Source organism: Entelurus aequoreus, linkage group LG23 (assembly GCF_033978785.1).
Source record: "Entelurus aequoreus isolate RoL-2023_Sb linkage group LG23, RoL_Eaeq_v1.1, whole genome shotgun sequence".
In the NCBI taxonomy this organism is placed as follows: domain Eukaryota; kingdom Metazoa; phylum Chordata; class Actinopteri; order Syngnathiformes; family Syngnathidae; genus Entelurus; species Entelurus aequoreus.
The window spans coordinates 40,440,282-40,461,909 of NC_084753.1; the positions used below are offsets into that span (position 1 = coordinate 40,440,282).

Here is a 21,628-nt window from a genome sequence, read left to right on the forward strand (position 1 = left end):
ATCAGCAGTTGATGACAGAAACATTGTGAGAGCTATAAAGAAAGACCCTAAAACAACCGTTAGTGACATCAGCAACAACCTCCGGAGGGCAGGAGTGAAAGTATCCCAATCTACTGTTGGCAGAAGACTTCATGGACAGAAGTACAGAGGCTACACCAGAAGATGCAAACCACTCATTAGCAAGAAGAATAGGAAGGCCAGGCTGGAATTTGCCAAAAGGCACAGAGATGAGCCTCAAAAATTCTGGGAAAAAGTTTTATGGACTGATGAGACAAAGATTAACTTCTTCCAAAGTGATGGAAAGGCGAAAGTTTGGAGAAAGAAAGGATCTGCTCATGATCCCAAACATACAAGCTCATCTGTGAAACACGGCGGAGGTAATGTCATGGCTTGGGCTGGCATGGCTTCTCCTGGGACGGGCTCTTTCATCTTCATTGATGATGTAACACATGATGGCAGCAGCAACATGAACTCAGAAGTCTACAGAAACATTTGGTCTGCTAATTTAAAGAAAGATGCAACCAAACTGATTGGGAGATCCTCTGTCATGCAGCAAGATAACGACCCAAAACACACTGCCAAAACAAGAAAGGAGTTCATCGTGGGCAAGAAGTGGAAGGTTTTAGACTGGCCAAGTCAGTCTCCAGACTTAAACCCAATAGAGCATGCATTTTACCTGCTGAAGAGGAGACTGAAGAGAGTAACCCCCCAAAACAAACAACAACTGAAAGAGGCTGCGGTGAAAGCCTGGAAAAGCATCACAAAAGAAGAATGCAACAGTTTGGTGATGTCAATGGCTCACAGGCTTGATGCACTTATTGAAAGCAAAGGATTTGCAACTAAATATTAAGTCTTATTCACTTTAATCTATTTTATGTTTATATGTTCCAATACTTTTGCTCACCTAAAAATGTTGTGTTCTATTACAAATAATGCTATCTTCTAAGTTGTGTATCAGATCCAGATGTAAATACCTGGAAATAAAAGCTGAAATGTTGATCTCTTGTCTCATATTCATCTTTTGATGTTAAACCCAAATGTTTTTAGTCTACAACAAAAATAGAGGAATTGGCCTCACTGTTCCAATACTTTTGGAGGGCACTGTATATATATATATATATACATATACATATACACATGCATATATATATATATATATATATACATACATAAACATATATATACATATATACATACATATATATATACACACACATATATACAGTATATATACATACATACATACGGGAATTGATGAAAAGGGAATGAAAAAAATGTCAGTATAGGAGTTGGCAAAGGAGGAGGTACTCACACTTCATGAAGATGGTAGTGTTGGCATATAGTGTCTTCCGGAACACAGCCTGCTGGCTCTGAAAATACAACCAATAGAGTTGGAATGAGTTGGTGTTTAAATTTTTTCAAAAACGGTCGAGAAATGTTGAAGTAGTAACGTGTTGAATTGAGAAAAAATGGGGAATTTCGGGAAATGCGGGAATTTTTTGGAAAATGGTAAAAACTTGAATGGTCTGAATGAGTTAAAATGGTTGGTGTTGGAATTTTTCAAATCGGTCGAGAAATGTGGAAGTAGTAACGTGTTGAGTTGAGAAATGGTATTACAGAATTCCTGGAATTTCGGGAAAACCGGAAATTTTTCCTGTTCAAAAACCCCCACTTCTGTCCTGGTTAAGAGGACTGTTTTGACGGTGGAACGGTTGAAATGTGTTGAAAAATGTGGAAGTAGTCGCCAGAAAAAAAAAAGGGTGGAAATAGGGATTTGGGAAAGCAGGAATTCTGGAAAATCCTGGAATCTTTTTGAACTTTGAATTTCCAGAATGGTGGAACATTTTTGTTTCACTACTTTTGGTTTGTTGTGTGTGGTGTTTGTGTCTCCTCTCAATTGCACTTCTGAGTGTTGGAATTGGATTACATTGTTATGGTATTGCTGTGTATTGTTTTGTTGGATTGATTAATTAAAAATAAATAAATTGGTTTTTAAATAAATTAATTAAAAAAAAAAAAATCGATTTAAAAAAAAAAAGGGAATCGATTCTGAATCGCACAACGTGAGAATCGCGATTCGAATTCAAATCTATTTTTCCCCACACCCCTAATAAATAGCTAATGATAATATTTAGCAGAAGAAAATAGGATAAGTAGGACGAATTGAAAGGATAAAAGTAGATGTTTTCAGACATAATTGAAAGTATTTACGAGACTTAAGTTGTGACAGCTGGGGCTAGCAGCTAGCAGCTAGCAGGCTAGGCGGCTAGCCTGCTAGCAAAAGCGCGAACTTACTGAAGAAACGAAGGAGAAAAAAAAGTACAAACTGTGACACGGACCTAGTTGACCTCCACATTCCGTAGCGACACCTCCGCCGTTCTCCCGGGAGCGAAAAGAGCCTCAAAAAAGCAACAAACATGAGGAGTGTGCGACACTGTTGGACATGTTTGTTACACCGGGGAGCATCCGGGTTACTTGTCCCTGTAGTGCACACATCCGGGTTACTTGTCCCTGTAGTGCACACATCCGGGTTACTTGTCCCTGTAGTGCACACATCCGGGTTACTTGTCCCTGTAGTGCACATATCCGGGTTACTTTTCCCTGTAGTGCACACATCCGGGTTACTTGTCCCTGTAGTGCACAGCTCTCGCCAGAGGGGGCGACAAAACGCAGGAAGAACGACGCTATACGAAAAATATACTATATGCACCACAGGTGTCACTTCATTTTATTTGGCCCTCAAAAGCCTGGAAATAATATGTATCAATAAAGTGCTGTAACTAAATGTATTATTTCTTTCTATTTTGTACTCCATGTAATGATAATTTTAACTTAAATATTGTCTAATTATGCACAAATATATGATCAAACATTCAAACCATGTTTAAATAGAAATTCATACTAATAATAATGATTTCGAAGCAAGTTGTCCATCAAATGGTGCAATGTAAAAAATAGCAATAGATTTCATGGGAAAATTGTGAAATTGACTGTTTTTTTTACAGTATTTTTCTCTAAATGAAAAAAAACCCTGTACTTTTTTTTACTGTAATAAACTGTGGTGTTGTTCTGGCATTTACAGTAATACACATACAAATCTAGTTGTTGATTTGCGGTAAAAAAAACAACAACCTGGCATGTCAGCTCAGGTGCCAAAATTTTACTGTAAAATTGAATTTTTTTTAATTTACAGTAAAAAAACAAATGTAAATTTTACCGTAAAATTCTGGCAACTGAGCTGCCTTTTTTTTTTTTACCATAAAAATGTGTTTTTCTGTAATAAACTGTGGTGCCGTTTTGGCATTTACAGTAATACACTGAAATATCTACAGTTGTTGATTTACGGTAAAAAACAACAACCTGGCATGTCAGCTCAGGTGCCCAAAATTTAACTTTAAAATCGCAGTTTTTTTTATTTACAGTAAAAAAACAAACGTACATTTAAAAAAAAAAAAAAAAAAAAATTGTTTTAACCATAAAAACTTATTTTTACTGTAATAAACTGTGGTGCCATTTTGGCATTTACAGTAATACACTGAAAAATCTAGTTGTTGATTTGCAGTAAAAAAACCAAAAAAAAACCTGGCAGCTAAGGTGCCAAAATTTTACTGTTAAAAAAACACACAAAAAATTTTACCGTAAAATTGCGTTTATTTTAAATTTACAGTAAAATTCTGGCAACTGAGTTTCTTTTTTTTTTTTTTTACCATAAAAACTTTTTTTACTGTAATAAACTGTGGTGCCGTTTTGGCATTTACAGTAATACACCGAAAAATCTACACTTGTTGATTTGCGGTAAAAATAAATAAATAAATAAAATAAAAAAAATACATTAAAAAAACTTGCATGTCAGCTCAGGTGCCCAAATTTTACTGTAAAATTGCAGTTTTTCTTTTATTAAAGTAAAAAAACAAATGCACATCCATCCATTTTCTACCGCTTGTCCCTTTTGGGGTCGGGGGGGGGGGGGGGGGGTGCTGGAGCCTATCTTAGACTTAGACTTAGAGATCTCAGCTGCATTCGGGCGGAAGGCGGATTACACCCTGGACAAGTCGCCACCTCATCGCAGGGCCGCAAATGTACATTTTACAGTAAAATTCTGGCAACTAAGCAGCCTTTTTTTTTTTTTTAACCATAAAAACAGCAGTAGCTTTTCCATTTACAGTAATATACACTACATTTTGAGGTGAAATTATTGCAACTTACCATATATATTTTTTTACATTTTAGTTTAAAAAAAAAAATCTACTAATTAAATACATAAAACATGGTGTTATAATAAAAGCGGCCCTTTGGGGCCAAACATAACTGATTACTGATCACGACTGGGTTACTAGTCCCTGTAGTGCACAGTTCTCGCCACAGGGGGCGACACTACACAGGAAGAACGACGCTATACGGGTTTTTATTTTGGAATCCCACCGGAAGTGTGAGCTATGGCGCACTTCTGGAAAAGTGCCTGCGTTGTTGGCGGCTTGACACTGTGGAATCTCTACGCGAGAAGAAACGCAGTTAACTTCAAACTTGCTTTTTTTTGCAGCAAGTGGAAGATCTTCGCCTGTGAGTGTTTGTGATGGACGTGAAACAGCCCATCCCCGGGTAGGATGTATACTCTTTCCTCTTAATACACGTTTATTATATTCTGATGGATATTTTGTCTTTATTTCCATGACAATCCGGCTGATATCAAATAGCACTAAAGATGTATTTGCCTTTTCCACAGTGGTGTGCCAGGAGGTGACGGCAAAGAGAAGTTCATGACAAGTCAGCAGGTTGCCTTCTACAGGTGTGTTTGATTCTATTCTGTCATATTCAACTAATATTGTGCTTAATATTTTATTACTCATTGTTTCATGCAAATGATGTCAAATTAATGTTTTTGTAAATAAATAAAATTTTTGTCATGTATTGTTTATATTAAAATACAGTATGTATATTAAATATTAATTCAAATTTGTATTATGCTGTTATATTTTTATAAGTTGAATTTATATTTCCGAAATAAAAATTGATGCGTGTTGAGTCGTTTTGTGCAATTTTTTGTTATAGTTAACTAATATTTTGTAATTTAAATGATGATTTTCTTGATTTATACAGAATTATTTTGTTGGAATAGGCTAATATTTTTGTGTTCAAATATTATCCAGTATGTTCTTGTCTGGTGCAGTTTTATTTTGTTAAACTAAACTAATATTCTTGTTTTGTACAATTTTTGTTATATTTAATTTATATTTTGTAATTAACATAATTATTTTCTTGATTTATACAGGATAATTTTGTTGGATTAAACTAATATTTTTTAGTTAATATTATTAATTATGTTCTTGTTTGGTGCAGTTTTATTTTGTTAAACTAAATTAATATATTTGTAATTTAATATAAATTCATATTTTTTGTTTTGTGCAATTTTTGTTATACATAACTAATATTTTGTAATTAAAATTATGATTTTCTTGATTTATACAGAATTATTTTGTTGGAATAAGCTAATATTTTTGTGTTCAAATATTATTCAGTATGTTCTTGTCTGGTGCAGTTTTACTTTGTTAAACTAAACTAATATTCTTGTTTTGTACAATTTTTGTTATATTTAATTTATATTTTGTAATTAACATAATTATTTTCTTTATTTATACAGGATAATTTTGTTGGATTAAACTAATATTTTTTTAGTTAATATTATTAATTATGTTCTTGTTTGGTGCAGTTTTATTTTGTTAAACGAAATTAATATATTTGTAATTTAATATAAATTCATATTTTTTGTTTTGTGCAATTTTTGTTATACTTAATTAATATTTTGTAATTAAAATTATGATTTTCTTGATTTATACAGAATTATTTTGTTGGAATAAGATAATATTTTTGTGTTGAAATATTATTCAGTATGTTCTTGTCTGGTGCAGTTTTATTTTGTTCAACTAAACTATTTGTAATTAAATATAAATTCACATTTTCTTGCTTTGGGCAATTTTTGTTATACTTTACTATATATTTTGAAATTCAAGTCATGATTTTATTGATTTATACAGGATTATTTTGTTGGAATAAACTCACATTTATGTGTTAAATTATTCAGTATTGTTTGGTGCAATTTTATTTTGTTAAACTAAATTAATATATTTGTAATTTAATATAAATTCATATTTTTTTGTTTTGTGCAATTTTTGTTATACTTAACTAATATTTGGTAATTAAAATTATGATTTTCTTGATTTATACAGAATTATTTTGTTGGAATAGGCTAATATTTTTGTGTTCAAATATTATTCAGCATGTTCTTGTCTGGTGCAGTTTTATTTTGTTAAACTAAACTATTTGTAATTAAATATAAATTCACATTTTCTTGCTTTAGGCAATTTTTGTTATACTTTACTATATATTTTGAAATTCAAGTCATGATTTTATTGATTTATACAGGATTATTTTGTTGGAATAAACTCACATTTATGTGTTAAATTATTCAGTAGGTTATTTTTTGATGCAATTTTATTTTGTTAAACTAAACTAATATATTTGTAATCAAATATAAATCCATAGTTTTTTGTTTTGTGATATTTGTGTTATACTTAACTAATATTTTGTAATAAAATTATTATTTTCTTGATTTATACAGAATTATTTTGTTGGAATAATATTTTGTAATAAAATGATTATTTTCTTGATTTATACAGAATTATTTTGTTGGAATAAGCTAATATTTTTGTGTTCAAATATTATTCAGTATGTTCTTGTCTGGTGCAGTTTTATTTTGTTAAACTAAACTAATATATATGTAATTGAATATAATTTCTATTTTCTTGTTTTGTACAATTTATGTTATATTTAATTTATATTTTGTAATTTACATAATTGTTTTCTTGATTTATACTGGATAATTTTGTTGGATTAAACTAATATTTTTTAGTTAATATTATTAATTATGTTCTTGTTTGGTGCAGTTTTATTTTGTTAAACTAAATTAATATATTTGTAATTTAATATAAATTCATATTTTTTTGTTTTGTGCAATTTTTGTTATACTTAACTAATATTTTGTAATAAAATTATTATTTTCTTGATTTATACAGAATTATTTTGTTGGAATAAGCTAATATTTTTGTGTTCAAATATTATTCAGTATGTTCTTGTCTGGTGCGGTTTTATTTTGTTAAACTAAACTATTTGTAATTAAATATAAATTCACATTTTCTTGCTTTGGGCAATTTTTGTTATACTTTACTATATATTTTGAAATTCAAGTCATGATTTTATTGATTTATACAGGATTATTTTGTTGGAATAAACTCACATTTATGTGTTAAATTATTCAGTAGGTTATTTTTTGATGCAATTTTATTTTGTTAAACTAAACTAATATATTTGTAATCAAATATAAATCCATAGTTTTTTTGTTTTGTGATATTTGTGTTATACTTAACTAATATTTTGTAATAAAATGATTATTTTCTTGATTTATACAGAATTATTTTGTTGGATTAATATTTTGTAATAAAATGATTATTTTCTTGATTTATACAGAATTATTTTGTTGGAATAAGCTAATATTTTTGTGTTCAAATTATATTCAGTATGTTCTTGTACGGTGCAGTTTTATTTTGTTAAACTAAACTAATATATATGTAATTGAATATAATTTCTATTTTCTTGTTTTGTACGATTTTTGTTATATTTAATTTATATTTTGTAATTAACATAATTATTTTCTTGATTTACACAGAATAATTTTGTTGGATTAAGCTAATATTTTTTTAGTTAATATTATTAATTATGTTCTTGTTTGGTGCAGTTTTATTTTGTTAAACTAAATTAATATATTTGTAATTTAATATAAATTCATATTTTTTTGTTTTGTGCACATTTTTCTTATAGTTAACTAATATTTTGTAATTAAAATGATGATTTTCTTGATTTATACAGAATTATTTTGTTGGAATAAGCTAATATTTTTGTGTTCAAATATTATTCAGTATGTTCTTGTCTGGTGCAGTTTTATTTTGTTAAACTACACTAATATATTTGTAATTTAATATAATTTATATTTTCTTGTTTTGTAACATTTTTGTTATATTTAACTTATATTTTGTAATTAACCTAATTATTTTCTTGATTTATACAGGATTATTTTGTTGGATTAAACTAATATTTTTGTAGTTAATATTATTAATTATGTTCTTGTTTGGTGCAGTTTTATTTTGTTAAACTAAATTAATATATTTGTAATTTAATATAAATTCATATTTTTTTGTTTTGTGCAATTTTTGTTATACTTAACTAATATTTTGTAATCAAAATAATTATTTTCTTGATTTATACAGGATTATTTTGTTGGAATAAACTATTATTTTTGTGTTAAAATATTATTCAGTATGTTCTTGTTTGGTGCAGTTTTATTTTGTTAAACTAAACTAATATATTTGTAATTAAATATAATTTCATATTTTCTTGTTTTGTACAATTTTTGTTATACTTAACTAATATTTTGTAATTAACATGGTTATTTTCTTGATTTATACAGGATTATTTTGTTGGATTAAACTAATATTTTTTAGTTAATATTATTAATTATGTTCTTGTTTAGTGCAGTTTTATTTTGTTAAACTAAATTAATATATTTGTAATTTATTATAAATTCATATTTTTTGTTTTGTGCAATTTTTGTCATACTTAACTAATATTTTGTAATCAAAATCATTATTTTCTTGATTTATACAGAATTATTTTGTAGGATTAAACTAATATTTTTGTGTTGAAATATAATTCAGTATGTTCTTGTTTGGTGCAGTTTTATTTTGTAAAACTAAACTAATATATTTGTAATTGAATATAAATTCTTATTTTCTGCAATTTTTGTTATACTTAAGTAATATTTTGTAATTAAAATGATGATTTTCATGATTTATACATAATTATTTTGTTGGAATAAACAAATATTTTTGTGATGAAATATTATTCAGTATGTTTTTGTTTCATGGAGTTTTATTTTCTTAAACTAATATATTTGTAATTAAATATAAATTAATATTTTTTTGTTTTGTGCAGTTTTTGTTATACTTAACTAATATTTTGTAATCAGAATTATTATTTTCTTGATTTATACAGAATTATTTTGTTGGATTAAACTAATATAATTGTAATTAAATATAAATTAATATTTTTTTGTTTTGTGCAGTTTTTGTTATACTTAACTAATATTTTGTAATTAAAATTATTATTTTCTTGATTTATACAGAATTATTTTTGTGTTCAAATCTTATTCAGTATGCTCTTGTTTGGAGCGGTTTTATTTTGTTAAACTAAATTAATATATTTGTAATTAAATACAAATTCATATGTTCTTGTTTTGTGCAATTTTTGTTATACTTAACTATTATTTAGTAATTAAAATTATTAATTTCTTGATTTATACAAAATTATTTTGTTGGAATAAACCAATATTTTTGTGTTGAAATATTATTCAGTATGTTTTTGTTTTGTGGAGTTTTATTTTCTGAAACTAATATATTTGTAATTAAATATAAATTAATATTGTTTTTGTTTTGTGCAGTTTTTGTTATACTTAACTAATATTTTGTAATTAAAATGATTATTTTCTTGATTAATACAGAATTATTTTGGTGGATTAAACTAATATTTTTTTTAGTTAATATTATTAATTATGTTCTTGTTTGGTGCAGTTTTATTTTGTTAAACTAAGTTAATATATTTGTAATTTATTATAAATTCATTTTTTTGTTTGTGCAATTTTGTTATACTTAACTAATATTTTGTTATTAAAATAATTATTTTATTGATTTATACAGAATTATTTTGTAGGATTAAACTAATATTTTTGTGTTAAAATCTTATTCAGTATGCTCTTGTTTGGAGCAGTTTTATTTTGTTAAACTAAATTCATATATTTGTAATTAAATACAAATTCATATGTTCTTGTTTTGTGCAATTATTTAGTAATTAAAATGATTAATTTCTTGATTTATACAAAATTATTTTGTTGGAAAAAACCAATATTTTTGTGTTGAAATATTATTCAGTATGTTTTTGTTTTGTGGAGTTTTATTTTCTTAAACTAATATATTTGTAATTAAATATAAATTAATATTGTTTTTGTTTTGTGCAGTTTTTGTTATACTTAACTAATATTTTGTAATAAAAATGATTATTTTCTTGATTTATACAGGATTATTTTGAATTAAAATCATATTTTTGTGTTGAATATTTTGTTAAACTAAACTCATATATTTGTCATTAAATACAAATTCAAATGTTCTTGTTTTGTGCAATTTTTGTTATACTTAACTCATTTTTGAATTCCTACTGAACATATTGCGTTCATATTTGGAAGGCGCCAGACGCGGGGTCCCAGAATGCAGTTCCAAGCTCTTCTGGACACGTTGGTGCTCACGGAGAAGGGGGCCCGATTTGAAGTGCTGGAACCAGGAAGTCAGGTGAACTGAAAAGAGATCATATTTACACTAAGTGTTTGTCCCTAAAAACAATATTTGTGAAACACATTTTCAAGATGATGTTGACTTTTTGGTGGAATGAACAGCTCTACAACAAAAGTCAACATTTGTTTTGTAATACATGAATTCATTTATTCATCCCCTGAGGGATTTGAAGGGGGAAAAAAAGATTATTTTCCAACGACTTGTGTTGTTGTTGTTGTTGTCAGACCAAGCTGCTGGCGTGTGTGCTACACTGCAAGAAGTCAGTGTTCAAAAACAAGAAAAATTAAAGCTGCAAGCAGCGTTGGTCGGGTCCGCATTTTGCCAGGTGCTAGTCCTCGGTGTCCCAATACTTTTGTTCAGTGGTAGTCCTGAGTGAGACCTACATAGAGGTTTTTGTTTCGTGTCTCTACGATATTCGTACTGGGAGTTAGAGGAAGTTGTGTCTGTGTCTTTTTCCTAGGTGCCGCGGTACAGTGGTTGTTTTCTTTGAAGGCGCGTAAAATCCCAGCAGCGGAGCAACTTTAGTGCTGCGGGTCTTTGAAGGCTCGTAAAATCAAAACGGTAGCACGTATCAAAACGCCGTCCACAGCTTTTAATCAGAAGGGTTCAATCTCTCTCCTGTAGTAGTTTGAAGCCGAAATGACAAACGCCCTCGGAGGAGATAACGTTTGATGTTTGGTGACCGGTTGTAACAAAAATTTAGTTTTGAAGGAGGAATAGCAAACTTCCTGTTGATTTTTGCTGAAGGATGTCAATCTATGAAATGTAGGTCTAGGTGAGACCTACATAGAGGTATTTGTTTCATGTCTCTAAGACGACAACAAGCAGTTTTGTCTGAGTTTTCCTCTAAAAAGCAGTTTTGTCTCGGTTTTATTCAAAAATTGCGCTAGAGCGCAATTTTGAGCTTTGGGGTTCGGTTTTTTTTTTTTAGATCGCAATTTCCAGCAGTCCCGATGTGTGTGAGAATTTTGGTGAGTTTTGAAATATTTTAAGGGGGTCAAATTACAGCTCAAAGAGGCAAAAATGAGTTTTTTTTAGTACAATTTTGTCTTGAAGGGGAAATTGCCAACTTCCTGTTGGTTTTTGCCCGAGGATGTAAAATTATAAAATGTAGGTCTAAGTCAGACCTACATAGAGGTATTTGTTTCATGTCTCTAAGACGTTCCTACCGGAAGTTACAAGCAGTTTTGTCTGAGTTTTCCTCTAAAAAGCAGTTTTGTCTCGGTTTTATTCAAAAATTGCGCTAGAGCGCAATTTTGAGCTTTGGGGTTCGTTTTTTTTTTAGATCGCAATTTCCAGCAGTCCCGATGTGTGTGAGAATTTTGGTGAGTTTTGAAGTATTTTAAGGGGGTCAAATTACAGCTCAAAGAGGCAAAAATGAGTTTTTTTAGTACAATTTTGTCTCGAAGGGGAAATTGCCAACTTCCTGTTGGTTTTTGCCCGAGGATGTAAAATTATGAAATGTAGGTCTAAGTCAGACCTACATAGAGGTTTTTGTTTCATGTCTCTACGACCTTCCTAGTGGGAGTTACAGGCAGTTTGTTTTTGTTTTTTCCTAGGGGGCGCTAGAGCGCAATTTTGATTTTTGGGGTTTGGTTTTTTTATTAACTTGCCATTTTCGCAGGTCCTGATGTGTGTGTCAAATTTGGTGAGTTTTGAAGCATGTTAAGTGGGTCAAATTGCAGCTCGAAGAGGCGGCCAGTATAATAATAATAAACCTTACAATAACAATAGGTTCCTTTGTAACCTGTATAAAGATTCCCTGTGGGAGTCCTTTGTACAGGGTACATGCGGACCCTAAAAATTACAAAAATGAGAACAATAGAACAAGAAAATTTGGCTTGTCAACACTTTCCAAAACAAGTAAAATTAGCTAACCTCAATGAACCCAAAAATACCTTAAAATAAGTATATTCTCACTAATAATAACAAGTGTACTACTATATAAGTACCTATTTTCTATTGTTTCACTGAAAATAAAACAGCAAAGTCCATTTGGCTGTCATCTGTTTTAATTATGAGACACAATTGTGTCAAAGTCAGGATTTTTTTTTTTTCATGATTGAAACAAGAAATGATTACTTTAAAAAAGTAGTTTTCTACTTGTGAGTGTTGATGACACAACAGTTGATGTTCTAGTTTCAAGCATGTTTTACTCAATATAGGTCATCAAATCTCACCAACAAGCTGTAATATCTTACTGACATCATTTAGGACCAAAACACTTAAAACAAGTAAAACATTCTAACATAAAATCTTATGTATGGCCGCGCAAGTCCCGGGATGCCCAAAATGTCCACAACACACCCAGCCAAGTCCAACGGGGAGGGGGGGGATAAAAGTTGGAAAAGTGGGCAAAAGTCCCAAAAATGTTCAAAATACCTACCCAGGTTCGAGTCCCACAAGTCCCGCCGCCGGCTGGGATGCTCAAAATGTCCAAAACGCGCCCAGCAATGTCCCACGGGAAGGCGGGGAGAAAAGTGACAAAAGTCGGTAAAATGTTCAAAAATCACACCCGGGTTCGAGTGCCACAATTCTTAGGACTTGTGGCACTCCATGTGGGACTCCAACCTGGGTAGGTATTTTTTAATATTTTTGGGACTTTTGCCGACTTTTCCAACTTTTATCCCCCCTCCCCGTGGGACTCGGCTGGGACTCCAACCTGGGTAGGTATTTTTTTTAAAATTTGGGACTTTTGCCGACTTTTCCAACTTTTATCCCCCCTCCCCGTGGGACTCGGCTGGGACTCCAACCTGGGTAGGTATTTTTTAACATTTTTGGGACTTTTGCCGATTTTTCCAACTTTTATCCCCCCTCCCCGTGGGACTCGGCTGGGACTCCAACCTGGGTAGGTATTTTTTTTTAAATTTGGGACTTTTGCCGACTTTTCCAACTTTTATCCCCCCTCCCCGTGGGACTCGGCTGGGACTCCAACCTGGGTAGGTATTTTTTTTTAAATTTGGGACTTTTGCCGACTTTTCCAACTTTTATCCCCCCTCCCCGTGGGACTCGGCTGGGACTCCAACCTGGGTAGGTATTTTTTAACATTTTTGGGACTTTTGCCGATTTTTCCAACTTTTATCCCCCCTCCCCGTGGGACTCGGCTGGGTGTGTTATGGACATTTTGGGCATGCCGGGACTAGCGCGGCCGGCGGCGGGACTTCTGGGACTCCAACCTGGGTAGGTATTTTTTAACATTTTTGGGACTTTTGCCGACTTTTCCCACTTTTATCCCCACTCCCCGTGGGACTCGGCTGGGTGTGTTATGGACATTTTGGGCATCCCGGCACTTGCGCGGCCGGCGGCAGGACTTGTGGGACTCGAACCTGGGTATGTATTTTTTAACATTATTGGGGACTTTTGCTGACTTTTCTCCCCCACTTCTCGTGGGCCTTTGCTGGGTGCGTTTTGGAATTTTTTTTGCATCTCAGGACTCGTGCGGCCGGCGGCGGGACTTGTGGGACTCGAACCTGGGTAGGTATTTTTTAACATTTTTGGGACTTTTGCCGACTTTTCCAACTTTTATCCCCCCTCCCCGTGGGACTCGGCTGGGTGTGTTATGGACATTTTGGGCATCCCGGGACTAGCGCGGCCGGCGGCGGGACTCGTGGGACTCGAACCTGGGTAGGTATTTTGAACATTTTTGGGGACTTTTGCCGACTTTTCTCACTTTTCTCCCCCACTTCCCGTGGGACTTTGCTGGGTGCGTTTTGGACTTTTTTTTGCATAGTGGGACTTGTGCGGCCGGCGGCGGGACTCGTGGGACCGGAACCCGGGGAGGTATTTTGGACACAATTGGGATATTTGACCATTTTGTTTTGTTTTTTTTGTTTTGTTTTTTTTTGACCATTTTGGCCGCCTTTTCCCCTCTTCTTCCCCGCCTTCCTGGGCACCATTGCTGGGTGTGTTTTGGACATTTGGACAAAAATAGTTTCAAGCATGTTTTACTCAATATAGGTCATCAAATCTCACCAACAAGCTGTAATATCTTACTGACATCATTTAGGACCAAAACACTTAAAACAAGTAAAACACTCTAACATAAAATCTGCTTAGTGAGAAGAATTATCTTATCAGACAGAAAATAAGCAAATATCACCCTTATTTGATATATTTCATCTTACTTAGATTTCAGTTTTTGCAGTGTACCTTCTTGACTTGTGTTGTTGTTGTTGTTGTCAGACCAAGCTGCTGGCGTGTGTGTCACTTTGTTGACTTGTGTTGTTGTTGTTGTTGTTGTTGTCAGACCAAGCTGCTGGCGTGTGTCACCTTGTTGACTTGTGTTGTTGTTGTCAGACCAAGCTGCTGGCGTGTGTGTCACTTTGTTGACTTGTGTTGTTGTTGTTGTTGTCAGACCAAGCTGCTGGCGTGTGTGTCACTTTGTTGACTTGTGTTGTTGTTGTCAGACCAAGCTGCTGGCGTGTGTGTCACCTTGTTGACTTGTGTTGTTGTTGTTGTCAGACCAAGCTGTCACCTTGTTGACTTGTGTTGTTGTTGTTGTTGTTGTCAGACCAAGCTGCTGGCGTGTGTGTCGCCCTGCAAGAACCACACAGTGAGGATGGTCATTGAGGAGCTGGAGCCCATCAAAGCGCGCTACCGAGTGCAAGACGTGCTCACCCAGGAGCCGCAGTGTGAGAGGTGAGGACGCTCCCTAGGTCCGTCTGCCTTGACCTTTGACCCGGTGGGTGTGTCGGGCAGGTTGAGAGTGGTGCAGCGAGACGGAGACTCGGCGACCATCTCGTGGGCTCTGGGGCGTGACGCCTGCCGCGTCCGGCGACTGCCCTTCGGCGTGGAGATCCTGTGCGAGGGCCAGGTGGTCGTCACCTTCAACCCTCAGAGCAAGCTGTGGTTTGAGGCGCTGCGGGGACCTCCCGAGTGAGACCTCTTCTTTCTCATCTTTGCACATCTTATTCCAAAATGGAATGCATTCAATTTTGCAAGTATATTTAAACTAAAGAAAAATCACATGTACATAAGATGCCATCCAAGCAACGTTATCGTGGACGCCCCTGCTTATTTCAGCAAGACAATGCCAAGCCACGTGTTACAACCTGCTCAGTGGCCTCGTGGTTAGAGTGTCCGCCCTGAGATCGGGAGGTCGTGAGTTCAAACCCCGGCCCAGTCATACCATGCACTCAGCATCAAGGGTTGGAAATGGGGGTTAAATCACCAAAAATGATTCCCGGGCGCGGCCACCGCTGCTGCTCACTGCTCCCCTCACCTCCCAGGGGGTGATCAAGGGTGATGGGTCAAATGCAGAGAATAATCTCGCCACACCTAGTGTGTGTGTGTGACAATCATTGCTACTTTAACTTTAACAACAGCGTGGCTTCATAGTAAAAGAGTGCCGGTACTAGACTGGCCTGCCTGTAGTCCAGACCTGTCTCCCATTGAAAATGTGTGGCGTAATATGAAGGCTAAAATAGCAAAGGGAGACTGTTGAACAACTTAAGCTGTACATCAAGCAAGAATGGGAAATAATTCCACTTCAAAAATCTGTCTCCTCAGTTCCCAAACCTTTACCGAGTGTTGTTAAAAGGAAAGGCCATGTAACACACTGGTAAAAATGCCCCTGTGATAACTTTTTTGCAATGTGTTGCTGCCATTAAATTCTAAGTTAATGATTATTAGTTTTGAAAAAAAAAAAAAGAAGTTTCTCTTAAATTAGGGATGATGTTCGAAACCGGTTCTCCCGGTTGTTCGATAAGAAAAGAAGTGATTCCGTGGACTCGAATCCCTTTTTGAGAACCGGTTCCCGTTATCGAGGCCACTATAATAAAGAAAAAGAGTTGGTTCTTTATTCGAATCTCTGGGAACAAATCCCGTCCCACAGGAAATGCCCTGTGGGACATCACAGGAAATGACGTAGCTCAGTCTAATGACTAAACTACGTCATTTCCTGTGATGTCACACAAGCAGCAAAAATAATGGACCGGAAAAAACGCCTCAAGGCATGGCTTCATTTTACAAAAAAATACGACGAGGAAACGGCAATATGCAATTATTGCCAGGCTTCGCTCTCATGTAAGAGGGGGGGGGAATACAACAAGCATGTTGAAACATGTTCAGGCTGCACATAACCTGAACGTTCGAGAACCGTGTCGTGTCTTCGACACGTGGAGAAGCAGCGACAGAGATGACGAAGCACGCCCCTCTTCCTGTGCTTCAAACCGGCTGCCCCAGTTCCAGGGATAGTGGCGGTGAGTAACTAACGTTAACTGTTGCCGGTTCATTTCCATATTTGCTCACTTGTAGCCTTTAGGCTAAAACAAGGTTCCCTCTTATGTCAACCAGGACTGCAGTAATGTTAGCTAGACTAACGTTACCTAAGCATAGTCAGTGGCTAACGGTAACGTTAACGTTAGCCTTTTTGTATGTGTCTGTTAATGTTATCGGTATCTTGTAGCCTACACCACGACACAGTTTGCAGGTCCGTCTAAAAAACTAGTACTTTCTTTCTTTCTTTAGTTTATTTCGTGCATGAACACACTTACAGCACAACACATCACAGTTTCATATAATTTCACTTTACATCATGTCCGAAAAGGAGTAGGAAGAAGCAAAGCTTATTTAATCCTACCCCTTTCCCACTTCAGAGCGTTTACAAATATATCCATCATTTACTGACCTTTTTATAATAAAATAACATCTGTGAATTAGTATATACAACCGTTTTGTAACATGTAATTACTTAAGTCAGTCATTATTAACATACTGAGTTGAAGAATATCTTATTTTCAATAAGGTTGAAAGTATTTCTCATAATTCTTCTTTGTACTTTGTAAGCACTATTCATTTAAAGGCCTACTGAAATGAATTATTTAAACGGGGATAGCAGATCTATTCTATGTGTCATACTTGATCATTTCGCGATATTGCCATATTTTTGCTGAAAGGATTTAGTAGAGAACATCGACGATAAAGTTCGCAACTTTTGGTCGCTGATAAAAAAAGCCTTGCCTGTACCGGAAGTAGCGTGACGTCACAGGAGGAAGGATTCCTCACAATTCCCCGTTGTTTACAATGGAGCGAGAGAGATTCGGACCGAGAAAGCGACGATTACCCCATTCATTTGAGCGAGGATGAAAGATTCGTGGATGAGGAACGTTAGAGTGAAGGACTAGAGAGGCAGTGCAGGACGTATCTTTTTTCGCTCTGACCGTAACTTAGGTACAAGGGTTCATTAGATTTCCACACTTTTTCTATTGTGGATCACGGATTTGTATTTTAAACCACCTCGGATACTATATCCTCTTGAAAATGAGAGTCGAGAACGCGAAATGGACATTCACAGTGACTTTTATCTCCACGACAATACATCGGTGACGCACTTTAGCTACGGAGCTAACGTGATAGCATCGGGCTCAAATGCAGATAGAAACAAAATTTTAAAAAACCCTGACTGGAAGGATAGACAGAAGATCAACAATACTATTAAACCATGGACATGTAAATACACGGTTAATAATTTCCAGATTGGCGAAGCTTAACAATTGAAGCTAACTACGGAGCAGTGGCGGCAGTGGTGGGCGTTGTAGCTTTTGACAACACCCCGGCCGCCATCAGTCGGCAAGAAACATATATTTCCCCAAAGTTACGTACGTGACATGCACATATCGACACGCACGTACGGGCAAGCGATCAAATGTTTGGAAGTCAAAGCTGTACTCACGGTAGCGCGTCTGTTATCCTGCTCAAAACACAACACAACCTCCTGGTGTTGGTGTTGGTGTTGCTACAGCCAGCCGCTAATACACCGATCGGACCTACAACTTTCTTCTTTGCAGTCTCCATTGTCCATTAAACAAATTGCAAAAGATTCACCAACACAGATGTCCAGAATACTGTGGAATTGTTCGAAGAAAACAGAGCAGTTTGTACGGTGGCACATTGGGTCCGAATACTTCCGTTGCCGTCGTGACGTCACGCGCATACGTCATCACACATAGACGTTTCCAACCGGAAGCTTAGCGGGAAATTTATAATGGCACTTTATAAGTTAACCCGGCCGTATTGGCATGTGTTGCAATGTTAAGATTTCATCATTGATATATAAACTATCAGACTGCGTGGTCGCTAGTAGTGGCTTTCAGTAGGCCTTTAAACTACCTCTTAAAGTGGATCATATCAGCACAATGTTTAACTTCATTACTTAATCCATCCCAACATTTAATTCCACATACTAATGCTAAAGACTTAATAACAGACACCCTAGTCTTCACATTCAGCTAATTTCCCCCCTAATTCTATGCTGTGTCTGTCCCTCATTTTCCCTCCAGGACAAGCATGTGCAGTCATTCCTGGAGGAGGCCACACTGATGGACCCCAGGAGGTTTAGATACAGACTGGAGGAGGATGTCGTCAAACCTATCTGTGCGTCCAAGCTAGTTCCACGCCAAGCGAACGTGGTTTTCCCACCGTTGGCGACACGATTAGCGAAGAGCGGGTCAGACTTGATCCTGAAAAAGCAGACATGCTAATTTTTTGGAAGAAGAATTGTTGATTGATGACTGTGGCGTTCTTAGTGTGTGTAGTTAGTATGTTCCAATACAGGGGTAGGGGACCTATGGCTCTCGAGCCAGATGTGGCTCTTTTGATGACCGCATCTGGCTCTCAGATCAATCTTAGCTGACATTGCTTAACACGATAAGTCATGAATAATTCCGCTGGTAATCACGGAGTTAAAAAATAACGTTCAAAATATAAAACATTCTCATGCATTTTAATCCATCCATCCGTTTTCTACCGCACCTGTTCAAGAAGTTGCAATAATGGTAAGAAGTGTTTTGTTTATTATTGGTTAGCATCAGAATAACAATGTTATTAAAAAGAATAAGAGACTTATTACACTCTAAAAATGTTGGTCTTACTTAAAAATGCATGCATTTAGTTGTATTCAGTGTTATAAAATATTATATGACTCTCACGGGAATACATTTGAAAATATTTGTCTTTCATGGCTCTCTCAGCCAAAAAGGTTCCTGACCCCTGTTCCAATAGCTGTAGTTGGTATGTTCCAATAGCTGTAGTCGGTATGTTCCAATAGCTGTAGTCGGTATGTTCCAATAGCTGTAGTCGGTATGTTCCAATAGCTGTAGTCGGTATGTTCCAATAGCTGTAGTCGGTATGTTCCAATAGCTGTAGTTGGTATGTTCCAATAGCTGTAGTTGGTATGTTCCAATAGCTGTAGTCGGTATGTTCCAATAGCTGTAGTCGGTATGTTCCAATAGCTGTAGTTGGTATGTTCCAATAGCTGTAGTTAGTATGTTCCAATAGCTGTAGTTAGTATGTTCCAATAGCTGTAGTTAGTATGTTCCAATAGCTGTAGTTAGTATGTTCCAATAGCTGTAGTTGGTATGTTCCAATAGCTGTAGTTGGTATGTTCCAATAGCTGTAGTTGGTATGTTCCAATAGCTGTAGTTAGTATGTTCCAATAGCTGTAGTTGGTAGTATGTTCCAATAGCTCTAGTTAGTATGTTCCAATAGCTGTAGTTAGTATGTTCCAATAGCAGCAGAAGTGCACTTTTTGGAGAGCTGTATTATTTTCAGTTTTGTGCCCAAGGGACTGATTTTATTTAACACTATATTATTATTTATACATCTATAGCAGGGGTGTCCAAAGTGCGGCCCGGGGGCCATTTGCGGCCAGCAGGTAATTTTTTAACGGCCCCGAGGCACATTCTAAAAATACGATTAAAAAAATAAAAAACATAAAAAGTGGTATATAAGAGCAAACAGGTGAAATGTAACAAGAAAATGTTGCAGTGTTTACTCTAATAACACAAAGCTGCCATGCAGGCTGTTTCTTTCTTTAAAAACTAATAATGAATTAAAATCAATGTCGTTATGAATTATTGAACTATTCAAAGCTCCAATTACGTCACATTAAATATTCCACTTTGGAATATTTTTTGGAGAAAATATTTTGTGTCTGCCATATAAAAAACTTAGCTGTTTTGTTTAAAGGGCCTAAAACGAACAAACAAAAAACATAAACAACAACAAAAGTTATAATTGACGGGATAGATCTGAAGTTGATCTTGAGACTATTGTGTTAAAAGTACAAAAAAAAAGTATGATTTATTTTTTAATACATTTTACTTTTTTTTTTTAAAGTGTCTATTTAAGTTGCTCAAAAATAATAATGAATTAATGTTGTTATGAGTTATGCTATGAACTCCAATTATTATATAATCTCAAATAATCCACTTTAAAATGTTATTGGGGGGAAATATTGCATATTTTGTGTTTTTTCCATAGAAAAACTGGGTTTTCTTTGACAAAAAGAGCATACAACTTAAATCTTGAAAAAACACTTTATATTGACAGATAGACCTAATGTTGATCTGGAGATTTAGACCTTGAATAATAATAATAATACTAAATAATGACACATTTTTAATATTTTTTTTTTTACCTAAACCCTTTGGGGTCCCCAGGATCAAGCCTGAGTGGAGGCCTAAATGTATATTTTTTTATACATATATTGTAGGGATGTCCGATAATGGCTTTTTGCCGATATCCGATATTGTCCAACTCTTTAATTACCGATACCGATATCAACCGATACCGATATCAACCGATATACGCAGTCGTTGAATTAACACATTATTATGCCTAATTTGGACAACCATGTATGGTGAAGATAAGGTACTTTTTAAAAAAATAATAATAAAATAAGATAACTAAATTAAAAACATTTTCTTGAATAAAAAAGAAAGTAAAACAATATAAAAACAGTTACATAGAAACTAGTAATGAATAAAAACGAGTAAAATTAACTGTTAAAGGTTAGTACTATTAGTGGAGCAGCAGCACGCACAATCATGTGTGCTTACGGACTGTATCCCTTGCAGACTGTATTGATATATATTGATATATAATGTAGGAACCAGAATATTGATAACAGAAAGAAATGGGGGGAGGGAGGTTTTTTGGGTTGGTGCACTAATCGTAAGTGTATCTTGTGTTTTTTATGTTAATTTAATAAATAAAAAATAATTAAAAAAAAAAAAAAACGATACAGATAATAAAAAAACCGATACCGATAATTTCCGATATTACATTTTAACGCATTTATCGGCTGATAATATCGGCAGGCCGATATTATCGGACATCCCTAATATATTGTATTGTTTTTTTAAATAAAAAATATCAAAATGGCCCCGGCTTGCTTT

General features: G+C 34.5%; 1 protein-coding gene and 1 long non-coding RNA gene across 2 annotated transcripts in view; one reads left to right on the top strand and one right to left on the bottom strand.

Annotated features, from left to right (window-relative positions):
- LOC133640989 (uncharacterized) overlaps positions 1–2,515 on the bottom strand; it is a 10,581-nt gene extending 8,066 nt beyond the window's left edge. Inside the window, exons 1-2 of the long non-coding RNA XR_009824245.1 lie at positions 2,340–2,515; positions 1,313–1,370 (exon numbers count right to left, since the gene is read on the bottom strand). This is a non-coding gene — a long non-coding RNA (uncharacterized LOC133640989). The remainder of the gene's footprint in view (positions 1–1,312; positions 1,371–2,339) is intronic.
- Positions 2,516–4,573: 2,058 nt separating this feature from the next.
- Positions 4,574–21,628, top strand: part of LOC133640881 (neutral alpha-glucosidase C-like) — a 63,720-nt gene continuing 46,665 nt past the window's right edge. The window contains exons 1-5 of the mRNA XM_062034563.1: positions 4,574–4,599; positions 4,724–4,786; positions 10,346–10,448; positions 14,962–15,089; positions 15,150–15,326. Coding sequence (XP_061890547.1) covers positions 4,574–4,599; positions 4,724–4,786; positions 10,346–10,448; positions 14,962–15,089; positions 15,150–15,326 — 497 coding nt within the window. The remainder of the gene's footprint in view (positions 4,600–4,723; positions 4,787–10,345; positions 10,449–14,961; positions 15,090–15,149; positions 15,327–21,628) is intronic.